General features: G+C 32.4%; 1 protein-coding gene across 1 annotated transcript in view; it reads right to left on the reverse strand.

The window, feature by feature from the left end:
• Positions 1-3,601: 3,601 nt before the first annotated feature.
• The window catches only part of LOC132732154 (histone-lysine N-methyltransferase EZH2-like), a 29,346-nt gene continuing 13,050 nt past the window's right edge, over positions 3,602-19,897 (reverse strand). The window contains exons 7-18 of the mRNA XM_060718520.1: positions 19,612-19,775; positions 18,823-18,914; positions 17,471-17,630; positions 15,631-15,657; positions 14,998-15,146; positions 14,323-14,426; positions 13,508-13,684; positions 10,434-10,605; positions 8,068-8,163; positions 7,224-7,305; positions 6,740-6,905; positions 3,602-3,662 (exon numbers count right to left, since the gene is read on the reverse strand). Coding sequence (XP_060574503.1) covers positions 3,602-3,662; positions 6,740-6,905; positions 7,224-7,305; positions 8,068-8,163; positions 10,434-10,605; positions 13,508-13,684; positions 14,323-14,426; positions 14,998-15,146; positions 15,631-15,657; positions 17,471-17,630; positions 18,823-18,914; positions 19,612-19,775 — 1,450 coding nt within the window. The remainder of the gene's footprint in view (positions 3,663-6,739; positions 6,906-7,223; positions 7,306-8,067; positions 8,164-10,433; positions 10,606-13,507; positions 13,685-14,322; positions 14,427-14,997; positions 15,147-15,630; positions 15,658-17,470; positions 17,631-18,822; positions 18,915-19,611; positions 19,776-19,897) is intronic.

Raw genomic sequence — 19,897 nt, forward strand, 5'->3', positions numbered from 1 at the left:
TCTAGTAGACAAACTTTTTTAAAATTAGCGTGATACCTACATTTTTTTTATCATAATCCCCTTTTGGGTAAAATTTTGGGTTATGTTAAAAATAACATGAATTAAAATATATTTTTATACCGCGAAAAATTTGTGACATTTATCGTATATCAATACAAATTTTCATTACCCAATTTAAAGAATTTTGTGTGTATTTCAAAATAAATGATTCGTTTCTTAGACGGGGCCCAAAAAAAGGTGCCCATTATTTCAACTTTTTAAAAACATGGTCCGGGGGAAAAAAAGGGAAGCGTACCCCGATTTTGTAAACATCTAAATTTTTCAAATAAACACCTCATTGAAAACCCGTTTTTTCGCCAACACTTTTGATCAAACTTTTTTTTTTTTAAATCAGTTAAAGTAAAACAACCTTTTGGTCCCAGACTGTTTACCTTGCTAAAGCCAGGGTCAAAACTTTTTAGACTATCTAAACTCTAACATATACAAATCTTGTTTTTTATAAAAAGTATCCTTCATTTCAGGAAATATCAGCCCTTGAACCCAGTTTTTTAACTTTGAAGTTAATGGTAAAAGGCACTCTGAATGATGTAAAAATCTTCATTCAAATATATGTATCCAATACTTAGGCGAGGCATCAATCCATTGTTTCTTTTAAAAAGTTTAATTTTTTTTTTCCCAATAGCTTTACATTTGCTTCTCATGAAGCTAGAAAATAAAACATTTTTTGAAAAATAATTTCTTATTCATAAAAACTAAGCAAACGAAAACAAAGCATACCTTTAGCTGAACAGATTTTCTTACAACAGGTCGTAGTTTTCTTTATATTGGGCAACTTTTGCCTTGCACCGCCGCCCCCCCTGATGTGACCTTGGGCTAGTTCGTTCAGAAATTATAGCTAACGTACAGGTTTCACGGTGGTTCCTTGCTGATTCTGAGCAATCGTAGACACAAACAATGTGACAATCAGTAAAAACCGTGCTACCATACTGTTAATATTGTTCACCAAAAATTATTCTATACAATATGTTAAATAACTTTAAAATACATGTTTCATGACCTTAGATAAGAATTTACACTAACGCAACTGATCTTTAAAGAATAGTGTTTTTTATCTATTCAGAGATCACAATGCAATTCTTTCCGCTTCGTCAAATTGTGAAAAAACTTTTTAGTAGAAATATTCATAACTAGTAATTATAAGGGCTGCCCCAAAAGTTAAGCTAAAAAAAAGTACGTCAAAATGTTTCGATTTCGAGCTATCTTGTGGGCGAAGAGTTTTATAACGTCTGCGTGGTGAAGACCCTAACACCGAGTCTCGGGGTAAAAAAAACGATTTATTTTGGTCAAAATGTTTCGACTTCAAGCTAGGTCTTGTCGTTAGAGTATGTCGTTGTTGTGGAGTAGACTCCCTCCCCCACCCCCCCAATCTCTGAATTTAAACCAGGGCAATTTGGCCTAATTTATCTGGAAATATTCGCAAAATTTTAAGGTGTCCAATCAAATGCGGCATCTGTCTCATGGTCACTTCTATTGGGAAACTCATAATAGTAAGTTACAAAAACTAGAAACTTTTTTTCGGCGGGAAAATGGGAAATTAAAATTTATCATATTGCAGCAACTACGCCTTTTTGGGAAAAAAATAATATTAAAAAGCTTATCCATTAGAAAAACTCGCGGAGTATTTGAGGAAGTTTTATTAAAAAATTTCACCCTTAAAAAAGACCAGTGAGAAACAGTGCAAGTGCAATTAAATGCCTAACAATCTTACTTTCAAATTTTAAATCATTTTTTTAATTTTGAATACTTTTCAATCCTTTTGCTTTTTTAAGATTTATTTATTAACCAATGTATGTCATATTTTTGTAAGATCATGGCTTTGGGTTCTCAAAAACCAACTTTCAGAAGTGAGCTAACGTCCAAATTGGGTCAAGTTCAAATGCTTTAAAGACATTTTAAAGAAAAAATATTGAAAACCACGTGGTCTTTTAGCGATGTTTTGTTTCCATTTACATTTGGTTATTTTGATCAATGAAAATTGTACAAATCCAGCCTCTCTTCTAAATAAGATTGCCATAAAACAAAAATTACCCATTTAATAAAAGAAAGGTAAAAGAAACACAAAGATGTACAGGAAAAATTTGTTTTTCTTTTCACGACTGTCAATGATACGAAACGCTATATTACTGCATCAGTTAAATTAAAGCAAATTATCCTCATTTTGTCACTGTCGAGTTGAGATAATTCAGCTTATACATTTCAAAATGATTGATATTTTAATAAGTATTGAACAATAATTGATATTCACAAAATGTTTAGGATAGAATGTAAAGACTACCCCAATCCTTTTTTTATAAATTGAACAATTATTTGAAGTTTATTTTTAAAGGGTATAAAGCTATATCTTATGTTTTATCAACATTAAAATTATATAGGGGTTCCATAATCTATGGTCAATTTTCCCCAAGAATTGTTACATAGAATGGCCTCTGTTATTAAGCACACATATGAATATTGCACAAAACAGAATAAAATGTTCCAAAACAAAATATTATTCTGCTATTTTAAGTAGGAATTTTATCCTTTAGCAATGTTTTTCGTGCATGTGTAAGTTTGCAATTTACTACCGATATTTATTTCAATACAAGCACTTTGGAAGTATTCTTTTTAATATTCAAACAATGATTTTTTGCAGCATTATATATATATAACTTTATATACTTAAATTTCAGCCTGAATACTCACTATTTACTCTTAGATGGGCATGTCACTTCAAGCATATGAGACTGTAACCTTAATATTTGCAAAGGAAAAGTATAAAAGAAACTCGAATTAGTAACACTAATTTATTAACATTTACAAATTTCCAAGGAACTGAAAAATGTAAACAAGCATAAATTTCATTTCATTATTTCAAAAGCTACTTTTCTTTTCAACAGTTGCTATAAACAGGCACTCTTTGACACTGAGCATCATCACAGCTTTGCCTTACAATTGTTTTTTTCTTTCAATCCTTAGTAACAGAAGGAATTCACAAATTACAAACCAGTGGCACCTTATATCAAAATCTATGTCTTTTTCTTAGATAATGTGTAAAACATTGCAGCAAATTAAAATACTTATGCAGACGATAAAGACAATACAACTTTTGTTTTTACTTTTTGTTAAATGTAAAAAATCTATCACTGAATTCATAAATGTTTCTTGACACAAAGTGGATATGATAGCTGGAAAACAGAGTAACTTTTTAGGCAGCATCAAAATACTATACAAAATAAAAATAAAATTGTCTTTGGTGAAAGGTGAAAAGTTTGATTTGTCTGGTTTTTAAAAACTAATTTCGCAATATTCTTGAAGTAATTTTGTATCAAAAGATATTGAATGTTCAAATGCAGGTTTGTTATCTTAACTGTGTCGCATTTAACTAAAACAAACACTACTTCTGAAACGTCCATCAATAATGTACAGAACCAGAGACTTTTATTACAGCTCTTTGATAGAATAGTTCAAATCACCAAAACTGAGAATCTACATGTTTGAGATTCCAACAGAATTTTGAAGTACATCCAAATTTCACCAAACAACAGTCCTACAGTCTCAGCAATCAGATCATCTCTACATCCCTTTCTATACCCACAAATCTTAGTTGTTCTGTTGGTCCATATCTACAAATAAAACAAAAATATATTTTATTTTTGGAAGAACACCATTATAAGTTTTTTGCCTCAGAGACAGTTAATATGTTTTATCTTTATAGAGGACCTATAAAGAATGGTGAGAATTATGTTTGATGGTTAGTGATCCATTACTCCATATAAAAAAGGTTACTGAAAGAGTTTCAGTTTTTGAACAGTAGTGTGTCCTTTTGATCACAACAATTTGTGAATAAACAAGAGCTGTAACAGGAGACAGCGAAGCTCGACTAATAAAATACTGGACACAGTAAGGAAGACAAAACTATGAAAAAAATATCAATTATATATAATTATGTATTAAGTTATAGTAAAAAAATAACATTGTACACATAAATTCCAAGATCAAGGGGAATATTTCTGGAAATAGTCACCCTAGAGTTATGAACCTTGTCACACAACATGATTGTGTGTAATGATAAGAAATATATATTTGAAGTTTGAAGTAGATACCTTAAAAAGTAAAGAAGCTATAATATTTCTTATAGAAAATCCTACGTTCAAAGAGAGATAATCTGTATTTATTGCTTCAAGAGTTATAAACCTTGACACATAAAATGTAATTGGTGATAAGGAATAAGTATTTGAAGTTTGAAGAAACCTTTAAAACTAAAAAATTATAGTAAAAAATAACATTTTTCAAGTAAAAAAAACTACGTTTATGGGGAGATAATTCTTGCAATATTGGTGCTAGAGTTATGAACTTTGTCATATAAGATATGGTTTATGATTTAAAGGAACATATATTTGAAGTATGAAATTTATTCCTTAAGAAATAATGAAGTAACAGTAAAAATTAGTATTATTTTTTAAGGAAAATTCTAAGTTCAAGGGGATATAAATCTGGAAATATTAGTGCTAGAGTTATGAACCTTGTCACATAAGATGTGGTTGATGATAAGGAACATATATTTGAAGTTTGAAGTTGATACCTTAAGAAATGACAAAGTTATAGTGAAATATATTTTACTGCACCAAAACTTTAATCTGAAATCTGGATGCGGACGCCAGGGCGAGTAGGACAGCTCTCCATATACTTTGTATAGTCGTGCTAAAAATGAAAATGTGGTCCCAAATACGAGGGATGATCAAAAATAAACCGGACTGTGACTGACAATTGAAGAATTTTCATCCTATCACTTATTGTTATATATCATACTTAATCGGAAAACAATACCTGTAAACTGATGCTATATCTTAATATCTGATAACCCAAATGGCTTGTCCGTAACAGCGAATTCAAAAACCATGGTAACGCACACCCGGCGCAGTGCGTAAATTTCGCCTTGACATCAGGCGCTTTATGCTGCGTGTATTTTTACAATATGGCACATTTAGATTTCAAAATACACCGAAAACGTCATGAACCATATCTTTGACGTTGTCAGTAAAAATGACTTCATTTAAACCATACTTATATTTACAATCACAATTCAAACGTCACATGTTAACGAAATACTCGCGTTAAAACTATGTCGTCGGAATGTCTCGTAAGGGTGAGACAGAAAAAGGAAATTTTCAAGGACGTTGGTGACGTCAATCGCAAAGACGTTGAAAAATGACAGTCGATTGACTGCGGACATTGTCAATGATGTTCGACAGTAGCTACGGGACGGTGCAGTCAACTCTAAGGATTTTAAAATGATAATAGTTAATGCATTAATTACATATATTGTATTCTTGGTTTACCAATTGTATCAATTATTTTTCTTATTTTACGCAGTAGTCTTATGGAAAAAATTGTATCAAGCAATTTAACAGTCCACTGTTCAAATCTGGCTATGCGTTTTATTTATTTTAAAATAATGACAATTTTGATCATAGTTGTATATTCTGTTATTTCTTTTGTATGTATGATACATTATCATTCAGCAACATTATTTTACATTATTTGTAGTACATAACTATATTATTTGCATGTGCGATTTTTTTCAACAATCAAGTTAGGCAGAAGGAAATAACGGAAGTTTGCGTAATTACAGGAGCTCTTTATCACCATTTATTCTATTACAATACAATATGATACCCACTTGTAACAGAAATATATAAGGCAGTGGATCCGCCGCATCAACAATATGACTGTACCACGTATTGGCCTAGTCCGTGAATGCGTAAAAAGCTGCTCCGTTAAGGACAATACGCTTGTGACGTCGTTAACGTCAATTTTAAAGTTATACCGTGCGCCGCATTGCTTGACATGTACACTTCAATAACAGCATAACTTTTTTCTTTGTTAATATTTCTTGTTGGTATTTTTTGTATCATTTAGGAGATAAATTCCGATTTATTTTCCGTGTATTTTTATGTAAATTCATTTAACAGGTAAAGGATAATTTACAAAGTCCGGTTAATTTTTGATCATCCCTCGTATTGGCCCGGAATGGCAACAATGAAAAGATTGCAGACCCTATTCATTAACAGTAACTGTAAAGATGAATGGGATCTAATATCTGCCCATTTCCTCAAGCAAGAAATTTACTGTACATTGCTTCACCTCCCTTTAGTGTAAATGCTACTCAAGATGGGATACAATTCTATGGCACCATAACACTAAATGCCATAAGATTGGTGAAAGGCTCTTCAGGAACTCTGTACACTATCTTGTTTAACAAACAGAAATTTTGAATTTTTTTAAAGGACCTTTAAATCCTTTCTTGTATTGTGTTCTTTCTAGTTACCTTATTTTGATTCCTTTCTTGTATTGTTTAACCACATCTTGTTTGTTTGTAGATTTTTTATGTTGATTTCAACACTTTTTTGAGTCTTTTTTGTTTGTTAATATTTAACAGTTTGTCCACCAAACAAGCATTTCTGGATAACTAACCAGTCATTAACAATTTGTCAGCAAGTGACCAACTACTTCCCTACATGATTTCTGAATCAGCAGTGAGAGACAAATGAACATTACACTCAATGTTTCAGATCAATTGTCAAACAAATTATCACATCTCCCGAAGATCCAACCAGGGAACTCTGATGCTCTCACTTTTAAGCTAAGTTAAGTTTATGACAACATTGACCGATCACAATATCCCAAAAGACAAACATACCTGTAATCAAAGAAAAGTTCCTCTCCTGATTGTATTGGTCGTTTAGCAAAGATTCCAATTCTGTGATCTCCATTCACCATCATTACCTTAGCGTAACAATTTGGATTGACTGAATGGTTAGCAAACCGGATCTTGTTTCCTTTACGTGTTGCATCAACCACAAAATCTGCAATATACAATTGGACTTTTGTACAATGGATTATAGTAATATATTGACTCGCTATTGGTCAGCTAGTTTAAGCCCCTAGCTGATAAGCCCCGCCTAAATTCACCTGGCATCACCTCTCTGTAGTATCATTAGTAAATAGATTAAAACCAGATAGCTGCATTGTCTAATCTCTCTACCCATGCTTGTCCAGTAACTATAATATAGCGGACACTACAATTATATTAATGCATTATATTAAATGAATGAAACTCTTAAAGCACATTTCAGATGCCAAGATTTGAAACAATATTAAGATACAACAATGACAAAACTTACCATTGTTAAGATTGAAGAGGAAACTACACATGTATTTATCATAGACCTTGCCTCGTCTATCTGCCTCATCCTGTGATATAATCTGTAACATAAATAAACCGTTGTCTATATACACGTATAAAGCTTCAAGTGAATTTCTGAGATATTCCAGTACTAATAAATTTTGCTTCTTTATAAAGAAGTATGCTCAAAAGTTTTTCTGCAGCCATGGAAGATTTGTTTAATTAAAAAAATGTTTAATAAATAGACAGAATAGTTTTGTTATTGAGGCTACTTCTGTCAGTCATCGGATAAGCTCTAAAGTAATTAGGAATATTTGGCGAGATGTTCCGATGTATTAAAGGAGCAAATGGTATATGCCGCCAGCAATCATTCTCAAAACTGTGGAGAGGTTTGACGACCTCTCAAATAAAATTCTGAACATTTTCTTAGTCAGAAAGATATATAACTTTCACAATATGCTTGCAAGAGTTGAAGTACCTAGCCTCATTAGTTTTTTCCTGGTGCTTTTGAGAAATCTCTCCTTTTCAAGACCAGAGTTGAATCACTGACATTCCATCAGCTAACTTGATAGTTTCCCCACAACAGTCGAGGCAAGCGATTTGATATAAACAACCTTAACCATCCTACCACTTCCGCCCCTTTGAAAGCTGCTGATCAAATGATTAAAGGCTGTTGCTCAAATGTTTCTTTAGATAAAGAGGAGAAATAGTTTTCACATACAAGGTCTCTCTGGCTTCGAGCATCAACACCATATAAATTTCAACCACACTTTTGAGACTTTGTGAAAAAATAAATTCTTAGTAATTGAGCTGAACTGAGGATTAGCACAAGGATTACATACCTCACCACAATACTCTGATATAAACTCATTTTTTTCACACGACTCCTTCAAGAATATTCCCCAACCAGCTACATCTGAAGGTGCTAACAGTAAGTGCTGAAATTAAAGTACCAATATTTGTTATCAAACTTACAGTTCTAAATGGTTCTTACAAATGGTACTGATGTAGTGAAATAATATTAGAGCTGTCATTGATTCAGTTCGAAGCATTTCCAAGATATATTGATATCGGATGACAATTATCAACAATACACTGATTATTTCCATTAATTACTTGTCATTTACTTTCATATATGTTGAAATGATTTCAGTACATGTTATGTTGAATGTCTCATTTATAAATGCCCATTGCATGATTTTTTTTGTCATCATTGCTATGAAATTTTTCCATTTTTTAACAACAGCATAGTGGACACCTGCTTCTGTTATGTTATGTTTCTAGACATTTATTTAATAGTTAAAACTATTGATTTTTTGTGTATCCATTATTGATCAACAGAAAAATATCAATGATACATTGATATTGTTTCTATCAATGACAGCTGTAAATAATATAATGTGTGAGCTTTACAACAGTAGGAAAGAAACAAGAATAAGATAATGGCAACAGATTGCTCTCCTAAGATAAAATTGCAAACAAAAAAGTTGTTATTTGTTCAATTCAGAAGTCAATCAAGTTCAACTTCATTCAAAGTCAAATTTTAATGTCATTACTATAGTAAACAAGTTGTCCTAATGTGAAGACTGAAGAATGTTATTATCTAAAATGATTACAGTATTCATCACTATACACAAAGAAAATAACAAGTGTAAACCTGCCAATAACTACCACTTACACAACTGTTCTATCTATAAATGTACTCCCTCTGTTAAAAATAAGGGTTATCATAGGCAATGTTTTCTTTTCATATCATGTTAAAATAACATTCTAGAGTGGCAAGTTTTGAATTTTACCAAATATAATGTATTACAAGAATTTTTTTACCATTCCTTACTAGCAAAATGATGTCATTCTGGGGCTGTCATTGATGGAAAATTTTGTATTGATATAAAGAGAGACAAAATATCGATGATATACCGATTTTGACAGTTAAGATAGAATGAAAAACATTTAAATATGTGTTATAAATTGTGATCATGGTGTTGTTATGCAGGCATGTATCAGACATTACAATTACTACAAACTAACAGACAGGTTTTATTTATTGTTGTTTTTTTTTGTTTTTGTTTTTTTGTTTTGTTATTTTTTGTCACTGACATCTGAAAATGGAATTTTAAGTTCAAGCTAGCAAAGAAAACTGGAAAGAATAGAGAGGTATATTCACTTGGCAGAAATAAGTAAATTTTAGCTTGTACCAATATTTGAAATTATGTATCGATATAGTATTGGATGATGAATATTAATGACATATTGCGATATTCAATGACAGCCCTATGTCATTCTAAGTTTGTAACTCAAACATAAATGGGAGCAGTGGCCTAGTGGTTAAGGTGTCTGCCTCTCAACCCAGGGATCATGGGTTCAAGCCCTACTCAGGTCATGACCATGATTTCACATATGACACCAGTACTGGTTAATTCCAGGAAGCGTACTCAAAAGTGATTGATATAAGCTGCAAGAACTTGTTTTGCAATTGAGATTAAATAAATATGTTTAAACTAAACATAAAGGGCACTAGCTCACTAGTGACTATAAAATCCAATCTGACATGCAGGTTTATATTGATGAAAAAAAATGAAGAATAAAAAAATGTATAATACTTTAATAGAAATAGCTTTTTCCTTATGTAATCATTTCTTTTGTTTATTACCGAAGTTAACTGTAAGTTTCGGAATAGAACAGCCAAATATGAAATCAGCAGCGGAAATAATCTCCCCTTATATATTTAACATATATTTTCACTTAATTACTTAATCATATGGCCTTCGTGGCTAAATCCAACACATGAAAACTCAAAACTTCCATTATTTCTCAAAAAATAATTGAGCATTAAAACAATAGTCAATCAAACTGATTCATCAAGTTCATGATCCTTTTTTCTGCTTTTAAGTACTGTAATTTTTTTTTGAACATGTACTGTGAATTCACTTAATTTCATGGGCATGAAATTTCATGGTTTTGTCACAAAGAACATTTTTGTGAGTTCTTGAATTTGTGGACCAATTTGTCTTTCCAAAAGGTAAAATGTAAATCAAAAGATGCAAAATAATCTTACAACGGGCTCAACAAAATTTTGTTGTTTATTTTGGTGGAAATTAAATTTGTCAATTAACCTATCCATATAAACCATGAATATTAGTTCCCCACAAATAATAATAATTATTCAGTACTTTATATACTATGAAGAATGCTGATTAACAAGTACCTTTTTTAGATTTCGTTGAACATTAACATTTTTGCACGAAATTTTATCAGTATCAAACTGGTCGGCACCACAAGGTTGACAAAGATCTGGGTCACATTCTCTCACCGCCAGGAAACATGGACATTGTTTAGTGTTACACTGAGCCTTACATCTACAACCAGGGGAAACGATTCTGACCTGAAACAACACAGTTATCCTTTATCATTTTATCCTCATTCATAGTCACTGTGAAATTAGCTATTCAAAACATATCAACATCTTAACAAGAGGGCCATGATGGCCCTGAGGTCGCTCACCTGTATATAGGCCCCCCCCAACCCCCACCTCCCCCAAACGTTGCAGGGCCAATTTAACCAAAGGGCTTTTATTTGCACAAACTTGGTAGAAGCCCATAAAAAGATGTTTCATGCAAAACATCTAAGCTCTAGCTCATTGGGCTATTTAAAAAAAGATTTTTTTTAAGTTTTTACTATACACATATAGTTAAAAACAATGACACCCCTGGGGCCGGGCCAGTTATGACCCCAGGGTTTTTATTTGAACAAACTTTGTAGACACTTACTAGAATATGTTTCATGCTTAATATCTAAACTCTAGCTATTTGGGTTTTTTCAAAGAAGATTTTAAGTTTTTGCTATACACATATAAGGAAAATCAATGACCCCGGGGCGAGGCCAATTTTGACCCAAGATGTTTCATGCAAAACATCTAAGCTCTAGCTCATTGGGTTTTTTAAAAGAAGATTTTTTAAGTTTTTTACTATTCACATATAGTTAAAAACAATTACACCCCTCGGGCGGGGCCAGTTTTGACCCCAGGGCTTTTATTTGAACAAACTCTGTAGACACTTACTAGAACATGTTTCATGCTTAATATGATATCTAAACTCTAGCTATTTTGGTTTTTTCAAAGAAGATTTTTAAGTTTTTACTTTATGCATAGAGGGAAAATCAATGACCCCCGGGCAGGGCCAATTTTGACCCCAGGGCTTTTATCTGAACAAACTTTGTAGACACTCACTAAAAGATGTTTCATGCTTAATATCTTAACTCTAGCTATTTGGGTTTTTTTCAAAAAAGATTTTTTAAGTTTTTGCTATACACATATAAGGAAAATCAATGACCCCCGGGGCGGGGCCAATTTTGACCCCAGGGCTTTTATTTGAACAAACTTGGTAGACACCTATTAGAACAAGTTTGATGCTATATATCTTAGCCATAGCTCTTTGAGTTCTTTAAAAGAAGATTTTTTAAGTTTTTACTATATGCATATATAGGGAAAATCAATGACCCCCGGGGCGGGGTCAATTTTGACCCCAGGGCTTTTATTTGAACAAACTTGGTAGACACTTATTAGAACATGTTTCATGCTAAATATCTTAGCTCTAACTCTTTTGGTTCTTTAAAAGAAGATTTTTTAAGTTTTTACTATATGCATATAGGGAAAATCAATGACCCCCTGGGGCGGGGCCAATTTTGACCCCAGGGCTTTTCTTTGAACAAACTTGGTAGACACCTATTAGAACATGTTTGATGCTCAATATCTTAGCCATAGCTCTTTGAGTTCTTTAAAAGAAGATTTTTTAAGTTTTTACTATATGCATATAGGGAAAATCAATGACCCCCCGGGGCGGGGCCAATTTTGACCCCAGGGCTTTTATTTGAACAAACTTGGTAGACACTTATTAGAACATATTTCATGCTAAATATCTTAGCTCTAACTCTTTTGGTTCTTTAAAAGTAGATTTTTTAAGTTTTTACTATATGCATATAGGGAAAATCAATGACCCCCTGGGGCGGGGCCAATTTTGACCCCAGGGCTTTTCTTTGAACAAACTTGGTAGACACCTATTAGAACATGTTTGATGCTCAATATCTTAGCCATAGCTTTTTGAGTTCTTTAAAAGAAGATTTTTTAAGTTTTTACTATATGCATATAGGGAAAATCAATGACCCCCCGGGGCGGGGCCAATTTTGACCCCAGGGCTTTTATTTGAACAAACTTGGTAGACACTCCCTAGAAGATGTTTCATGCCAAATATCTAAGCTCTAGCTCTTATGGTTTTTCAAAAGAAGATTTTTAAAGTTTTTTCTTTCGGTTGCCATGGTAACCAGAGTTCTGCATGGAATTAAATTCTTTGAACAATTTTTAAAGGTGACCACCAAAGGAACATTCCTATGAAGTTTGGATGAAATTGGCCTTGTGGTTTATGAGGAGATGTCATTTAAAGTAATAGTTTACGGACGACGGACGACGGACGGACGCCGGACGCCGGACGAAAAGCGATCACAAAAGCTCACCCTGTCACTTTGTGACAGGTGAGCTAAAAACACTGGGAAGGACTTAATATAAATTGATAGCCTTTTAATTTAGAAATATAGAAATGTAAATTGTTTATTTCTAACAGTGATTACAGCAAATACTCAATAGAAGGAAAGACAACATTGTACAGGTTAAAAATATGTACAAAAATTTTGAATATAAATATCAGTTTAAACCATCCAACAAGAAACGTATGTCCGTTTATAAAATAAGCAATAAATACTGGTGGCCTGGATTTTTCCTGGTGGCACAGGGTTGGTTCCAACAGGTTTTGGGTGAGAGCATTTCAATACCTTCATATTGATGTACATTTTCAATCATAAAATTCTCTATCTTTGGGGGAACCGTACCTGCCTGTACAAGGGGGAAATTTCATTCCATTTCTATTTTATTTGTTTTTGTAGTGGCAATTTCAGGCAATTTTTGCTGCACATACAAATTTCAGTAGGATATTGTGAAAGTTTCAGCACCAAAATTCATGAATTTCATCTTAGTATGTTGGTAGGAATAATTCTTTAGTATGTATGTGCACATACCAAAGAATTATTCCTACCAACATACTAAGAAACTCATGCTAATCAATATTTTGTATTTTATTTAGCAAAAAAGCAAATTTCAATAGAATATTGTGAAGGTTTCAGCACCAAAATTCATGAACTGAGGGCTCTGGATCATTTCTTATAATCAGAATCTGACCGAACCGTTAGTGTATCAATACAATATTGGGTAAGTTTTACCACTGTTTTATAGACTTACATTCATCACTACATTGACAAAACTTTTCACAGAAATTTTGTGCCATCACACACTGACAGGTATCATCACATCTCATACCAGGATGATCACATGGTACATAGTTTGACACTGTCTTAATGTTACTGTCCTTCTTCATCTGTACTCGCTTTGAATGTAATGCCCAAACTTTACTTCTGTAAATCAAATATTATCATTATGATAGTATCTGAATTAAAATTTTTAAAACACATGTCTAAGTATAATTGTAGTCTGTAAATTCCTTTTTTTCATCATGAATAAAAATGTATTGAAAATAGGAAAAATATCTAAAAAAGTATTTATTCAATATTCCAGAGATATCTTTTAAAGCTTATATCTATAGCTCTATTGTCTTCTGTATTAAGCAATAAATCATAGCTTATTGTAGAGAAACATTAAAGGATCATTCCTATTGAGTTTTATCAAAGGCTTGTTTTTATTTCTAGTTCACAGACCAAAACATTTTTAGTTATTTTTGAAGAGGACCATTTTTGTGAAGTTTTATTACAATCAGCATTGATAATTGGAGTTAACTAGGATGTGAGCTTAAAATTAAGAAAGCAACATTTCTCAATAGAAATTGAAAACATCAAAATACCAGCATAATACTAGCATAAGCAGGCTTTCTTTTTCAAAGTAAAAAATAGGCTTTGTCAAGATGCAGTGGAGACTGTGTGACCCCCCATTGTGAGATATTCAAATAAATGTAAATTATAGCAAAGGCATAACTTGATCAGAGATAATCAGGATCAGACAAATATTCCTACAAAGGCCACAAACTTTTTTTACTTACGTTGGTCTTTTTTTAGATTTAATTTTCCTAGGTGGCGTTTTCTCATTATCCTCACTGTCAATATCAGGTAGATGCATCATCTCTTTTAAAGCGAACTCGTATACCTGATTAAACAACAAAACAATGTTTTATATTATTGTATTGCAAATTCGTAGGGTTATACGACATGAAAATGGTATATGTCCACCAACAACAAATTTAACATGCTAAATTATATATCTGCTTCTGTAGTTTCCAAAATACATATTCTTTTGGCTCAACTCTGACACCAAGCTGGTCAAAGGACAACCATCCTGATCTTGGTAGGTAAAGATTTAAATCCATTGACTTTACCAACTGACATTGTTATGTAATTTAATAGTGAAAGAGTGATATTATGTAAGTTTTACATAAAAAATATTCCTTTTAACAAAAAGGTATTCGTTACGATCATACTGGTCGGGCAACATCAACTGGACACTTTTTGAACACTTTTTCATACAGATTATACAATTTGACACAGTACAGTTACATTTACCTTTCAAATTCAAAACTACTTTCAGTGTTAGAAAAAAAAGCCTTCCTTTAGAATGTTAGAAAAAAGCCTTCCTTTAAAAAGTGTCAGTGTTCTTTTTTGCAATTTAAGTAATGTGCTACATTAAATACATCTTATTTTTGCACAAACTATTTATTTACCTGTTTACAGTTTTTATTCCAGAGTAGTTTGGCTATTGCACAATAATTTGTTCGATACATCTCAGCCAGTACACGGAACAAAGATTCTTCAGCTCCTGTCCACTCTTTCACAACCTTCTTACTTTTCATGGGGTACTTCAAATCCAAACCTGTCATAAAAGTCATGACTAACTTTAATATGTGAATATCACTGCTTTACAGTATGCACTTTATAGGAACGGGGTAGGTAAAACTTTTTGCATAAGATCAAGAGGATCTAGGTTAGCTCTTCTGTTTGACCTGTTCAACCTTTCATGGTAAATGTCAGTTTAAGTCAAAAGTTAAACTTAATGTTATTTCTAATAAGTTTCATTAAAGTAGTTGAATTAGATATCATTTAAAGGTCTCTGGAAGCAATTTTGTTCAACAAACCAACACAATTCTAGTTATTTTTGTGCAGATAAAATTAAAATCTGCCAGCTGTTTTAGAGGATATGTAACTTAAAGGATTTTTTTGCTTTTACCTTTAGTGGCAATCTTGCTCAGTTACAAAAATTACAGTCAAGAATTTGTTTGCTGTCAATCTTTTTTGATATAGGTTTTAAGTCGAGTATCGAGTCAATAATAATGTAGAAACAAAATGCATATACTTACTTTTGTATTTTGCTTTCATAATGGAACCTGAAATAAATGAAATAAAAATAAAACAAATCTGATAGCATATCAGGATTGCTCACCCAAACAAGGAAGAAATTTCACAATGCGAAAGTATGTCACCAAGTCACAATGTCAAATATATATCTCAATTGTGTACAGGTTGTCAAACCTTTGAACAACACACACCCATAGACACACACATGTCAATAGGTCATGGATACCTACGCAATATCGGCTTTAAGATGGTTATAAGTTATCTTTTATAAGTTGTTTACCTGTATCTTTTATAGCAATGCTATCATGCACTATTAAAATAGTCATGTTATGGAGTACAATCACCTGTAGTGACCTTGACCTTTTAATCTCGAGATCAAAGTCTTGCTTGCATCACATCGTCTCTTATGGTGGTTAAAAAAATTTAATTCATTTGTAATTCAATTATGTGTGCAGAAGTTCTGCACTGAACAAAGAATATACTAGTATTTTTTCTAACACACACATAAAAATATAACATATAACATAATTTCGTTACCAAATACAATAAATCATGTTACAAATTCAATTTTTCATTGTAAAGATTGAAATTCATGTACAGTCAAACGTGTATTAAGCGACCGTGCAAGGGAAACACCCAAAACGGTCGCTTAATGAAACGGTCTCTTAAGACAGTCAGCATGATATAAAAGTCAAAATTTATAAATGACAACTTTTTTATTCGGTGGGATTGTTTTTCAACTTCATTTTTATATAAATGTTGAAAAAAAAGTACGCTCCGATAATCTAGATGGATGCAAATGTAAAAAATTACTTTCTGATATTTATTGACAAAACAGTTTCAAGATCCATTACTTACATGTTTGACATTTTTTCCAGAATTTTTTAACTTCTCCGTTGTTTTTCCTTGTCTCCAACACGAAAACCCTATTAGTGAAGATGTTTTCTGTTGTGCATTTTTTTCATTTGAAATAAACAAACTACATCTATTTGTTACGATTAATTTAATGGCTGATCAAGTTCAAGGTCAATTCAATGCAGTCTAAATGTCAACAAGCGAAGCGTATACACCATCTCAGTATGGGCGGAGCGTTGCATTGTTTATCCGATATTATTGGATAATACACGTCACGCGTATACTTAACTTCATTTGCATACGCTCAAACGGTATGGGAAATAGAGTTTTTCACACGTTTATTGTTGTGTTTTGATTGTTGACACTTGTGACATAACGAGGTGGCGTTCTCTAAAAACACAATTACTTGACAGGTAAAAGTGGTCGTTTAATGAAAAGATTGATGTCAATTAGGTGAATAATTAGCGGTCGCTGGTCGCGTTGAGCAAAAGTCGCTTAATACATTAAAGATATAGAGAGAAAATGATCGGGGGGAATTTAAAGTGGTCGTTTAAGACAAAAGTCGCTTAATACACGTGGTCGCATGGGCAAGTTAGACTGTATTTCTTCGTAAGCTAACAAAGCTAATTTGAAGTCAAACTATGTGACTGATATCAGTACAACATTTCACACCAGCTGCTATGTCTATATTCTACTCTCCAGAAAAAATAATGTAGTATGATTTAGATTTTCTAAGCTAATATTTTGATTGCAAAATCATCATTCATGAGTAATCAATATTCATAGCTTTTGTGGACAGGTCAATCCATGAGTTTAAGATCCAAGAAATTTTATTTTGTCTGCTATACAATTATTATAATTACGTTATTTGCATTTAACTTTCTTGCAATTTTAACAAACAGACAATCCAAAAACCCACAATTTTAAATACCAACAATATCACAGATTGCATACCCATAAATTCAGTGAATTCACAGAAATACCTACCCACGCCATCATTGCTATCTTCACTACCACTACCAGTTCCGTTTGTTTTACGTTTCTTTCCTTTTATCATTCCTACAGGAGATTTGCTACGCTCAGTTTTACACTCTTTGTCCGACTTCTCGGAATCTGAGACAGATACCTCCTTTTCCTTGTAGCCAACCTGTCAGGTATACAGACAATTTTTTAATATAGGGCCGTGCCTTTAGGTGTTTCGGTAGTTTTGTAAGAATGAAAAGTACATATTTTAAACTATATTTTAAAGAACACATATCCATCAAAGTTTAAGTCAATGAATAAAGACTATCTATCGGCCATGCTTTGCAGCTTATAGGTGGCGCTACTTATGCAAATTAGCACATGTTCTTATTACCAGATAAAGGCAGTGATTAAGGTACCCAAAGAGGTAAATAAAAATAATAACAAATGTTATGTTTATTTTTCAAGGATCAAATATATAATGTATAGATAAATCATCACTTTGAATCTAATAACGCTGATTAACATTTCATATCTCTTGGAAATTTTCCACATCAACATAACACATATATAATTTCGTAAAAGAACTAAACATGTCCTTAATATACTTGCAGGCTTATTATGGTCAAGATAGTCAAACTACAGAATAATATCCAAAACAAATACAAGCACCATACAGCACCTACATTTTTGGAAAGGCATTTATTTATATTTTAAACCATATTCCCTCTTTGGAAACTTATTTGTTACAAAGATTGATATTCTAGCTTATTCTATAAAAATCTGAGTTGTTCCTGTTCAACAAAATGCTGTAATTAATGTCCATTTGTAGGAACGATAGATCATATTGATGGTTTTATTGGAACTGAATTGAGTTTCATCTGTTCTTTCCATGACCCCTTTTTCTCCTGCTATTGGATGAATCCATAATTTGCAGACCATTAAAAGGCCTCTTAACTTAATCTTAGTAGCTTAAAGTAGACAATCACATATGATATAAAGGTAATGTCAATTTGATATACTGTCTGTGGGGAATAATAATCCCCCTTTCAACGTAATCATCAGAAGATAATTATTTATTATAGATCACTGTGTTTGTTTGATTGGGATTTAGGTCACACCAATACAGCATAGGTTATACGGTGATGTCCCAGCTTTACTGGTGCAGGAATCTCTCAGGTGCCCTTCCATGCACAAACAGGCACCTGAGTAGAACTACCTACGTTCTAGAAGCTAGCTGGATAGCTTCCTCACATGAAAGAATGCAAAGTCCCTGTTGGGATCAAACCCACAGCAATGAGTGGCAAGTGGTTTTGAAGTCCATGAACTTAACCACTTGGCCACAGAATAGATGACAGTGAAATCTATATACTCACAATGTGCATAAAACAATCTGCACCACATGGTTCTGGTTCCTGCTTCTTGTCTGGCATCTTCCTCATCAACTTACTCGGACTTGGTCTATAAGCTATAAAATATATTGTTTAGTAAAAAGTAATTCCTTTGGATGCTATCTTGAATGCATCATAATATCAATGGTTTACAATTGTTTAATGTACTAAAAGTCGTGTATTTAGTTTTGTGTATTTAGTTTCATATACAGGATATTATGCTCAGAACTATAAATTGTGTTTTGCTTTTATTACCATTTCCACAATCTTCTTCTATAATCTAATAAGATCATACAAATAAGTTTTCACAAAAAAATCTTTTTCAGTAGTATTAGGTTTGCTAATTACTAAATATAGTGATGAATAACTTATAAGGTCACAAGAGATAATATCTAATGAAAATTGTATTACATAAGCATTAAACTTTCCTATCCAAGAAAATTGTATAGGTACTAGTATTTAAAATGACATCTATAACAAATGAAACAAATCTGTTAAACAGCACTATTCTGAAATGTGAATTCTATTGAAATAAAGAAGAAAAATATTTACTAATGTTTTCACTAGTATCAAGCTGTTAACAGTTAACCTGCTGAAACTGCAAGTGTTTTTCCTTTGTCACCAGTATAGAGCCAGGTCAGACTGCATGGATCATGCACTATACTGTTAGTTCTTTTATTTCTAAATCCCTTAAACCTTTGAATGAACTGTTCCAAATTAACAGCTGGGAAAATCTTTAACTAAAATTCAGGAGGCTAAAGGTTAAAAACTTACGATGTAGACAGCAGTCATACTTGTAACACCTCCGACAAAACAATGTATGAAATGAGTGCAGAGTTTGCTCCCTTGGTACTGACATGGCATTAGGACCGTCAATGTTTGGTGTACATTCTGCTGGTAAAGAACTTGGATCATTTTTTTCCAGCAAATCTTTGTACCTATATTAGTTAAAATCATACCATGATTAAAACAATGTAAAGAGGAAAGTTTTTCGGAGGGAAAATAGGTGTCAGGGACCCTTTCTGAAGTCAGTTCGAGAATACAAGTAACAAATAATAGC

Source organism: Ruditapes philippinarum, unplaced genomic scaffold, assembly GCF_026571515.1.
Source record: "Ruditapes philippinarum isolate M1 unplaced genomic scaffold, ASM2657151v2 ctg325_1_1_1_1, whole genome shotgun sequence".
NCBI classification, from domain to species: domain Eukaryota; kingdom Metazoa; phylum Mollusca; class Bivalvia; order Venerida; family Veneridae; genus Ruditapes; species Ruditapes philippinarum.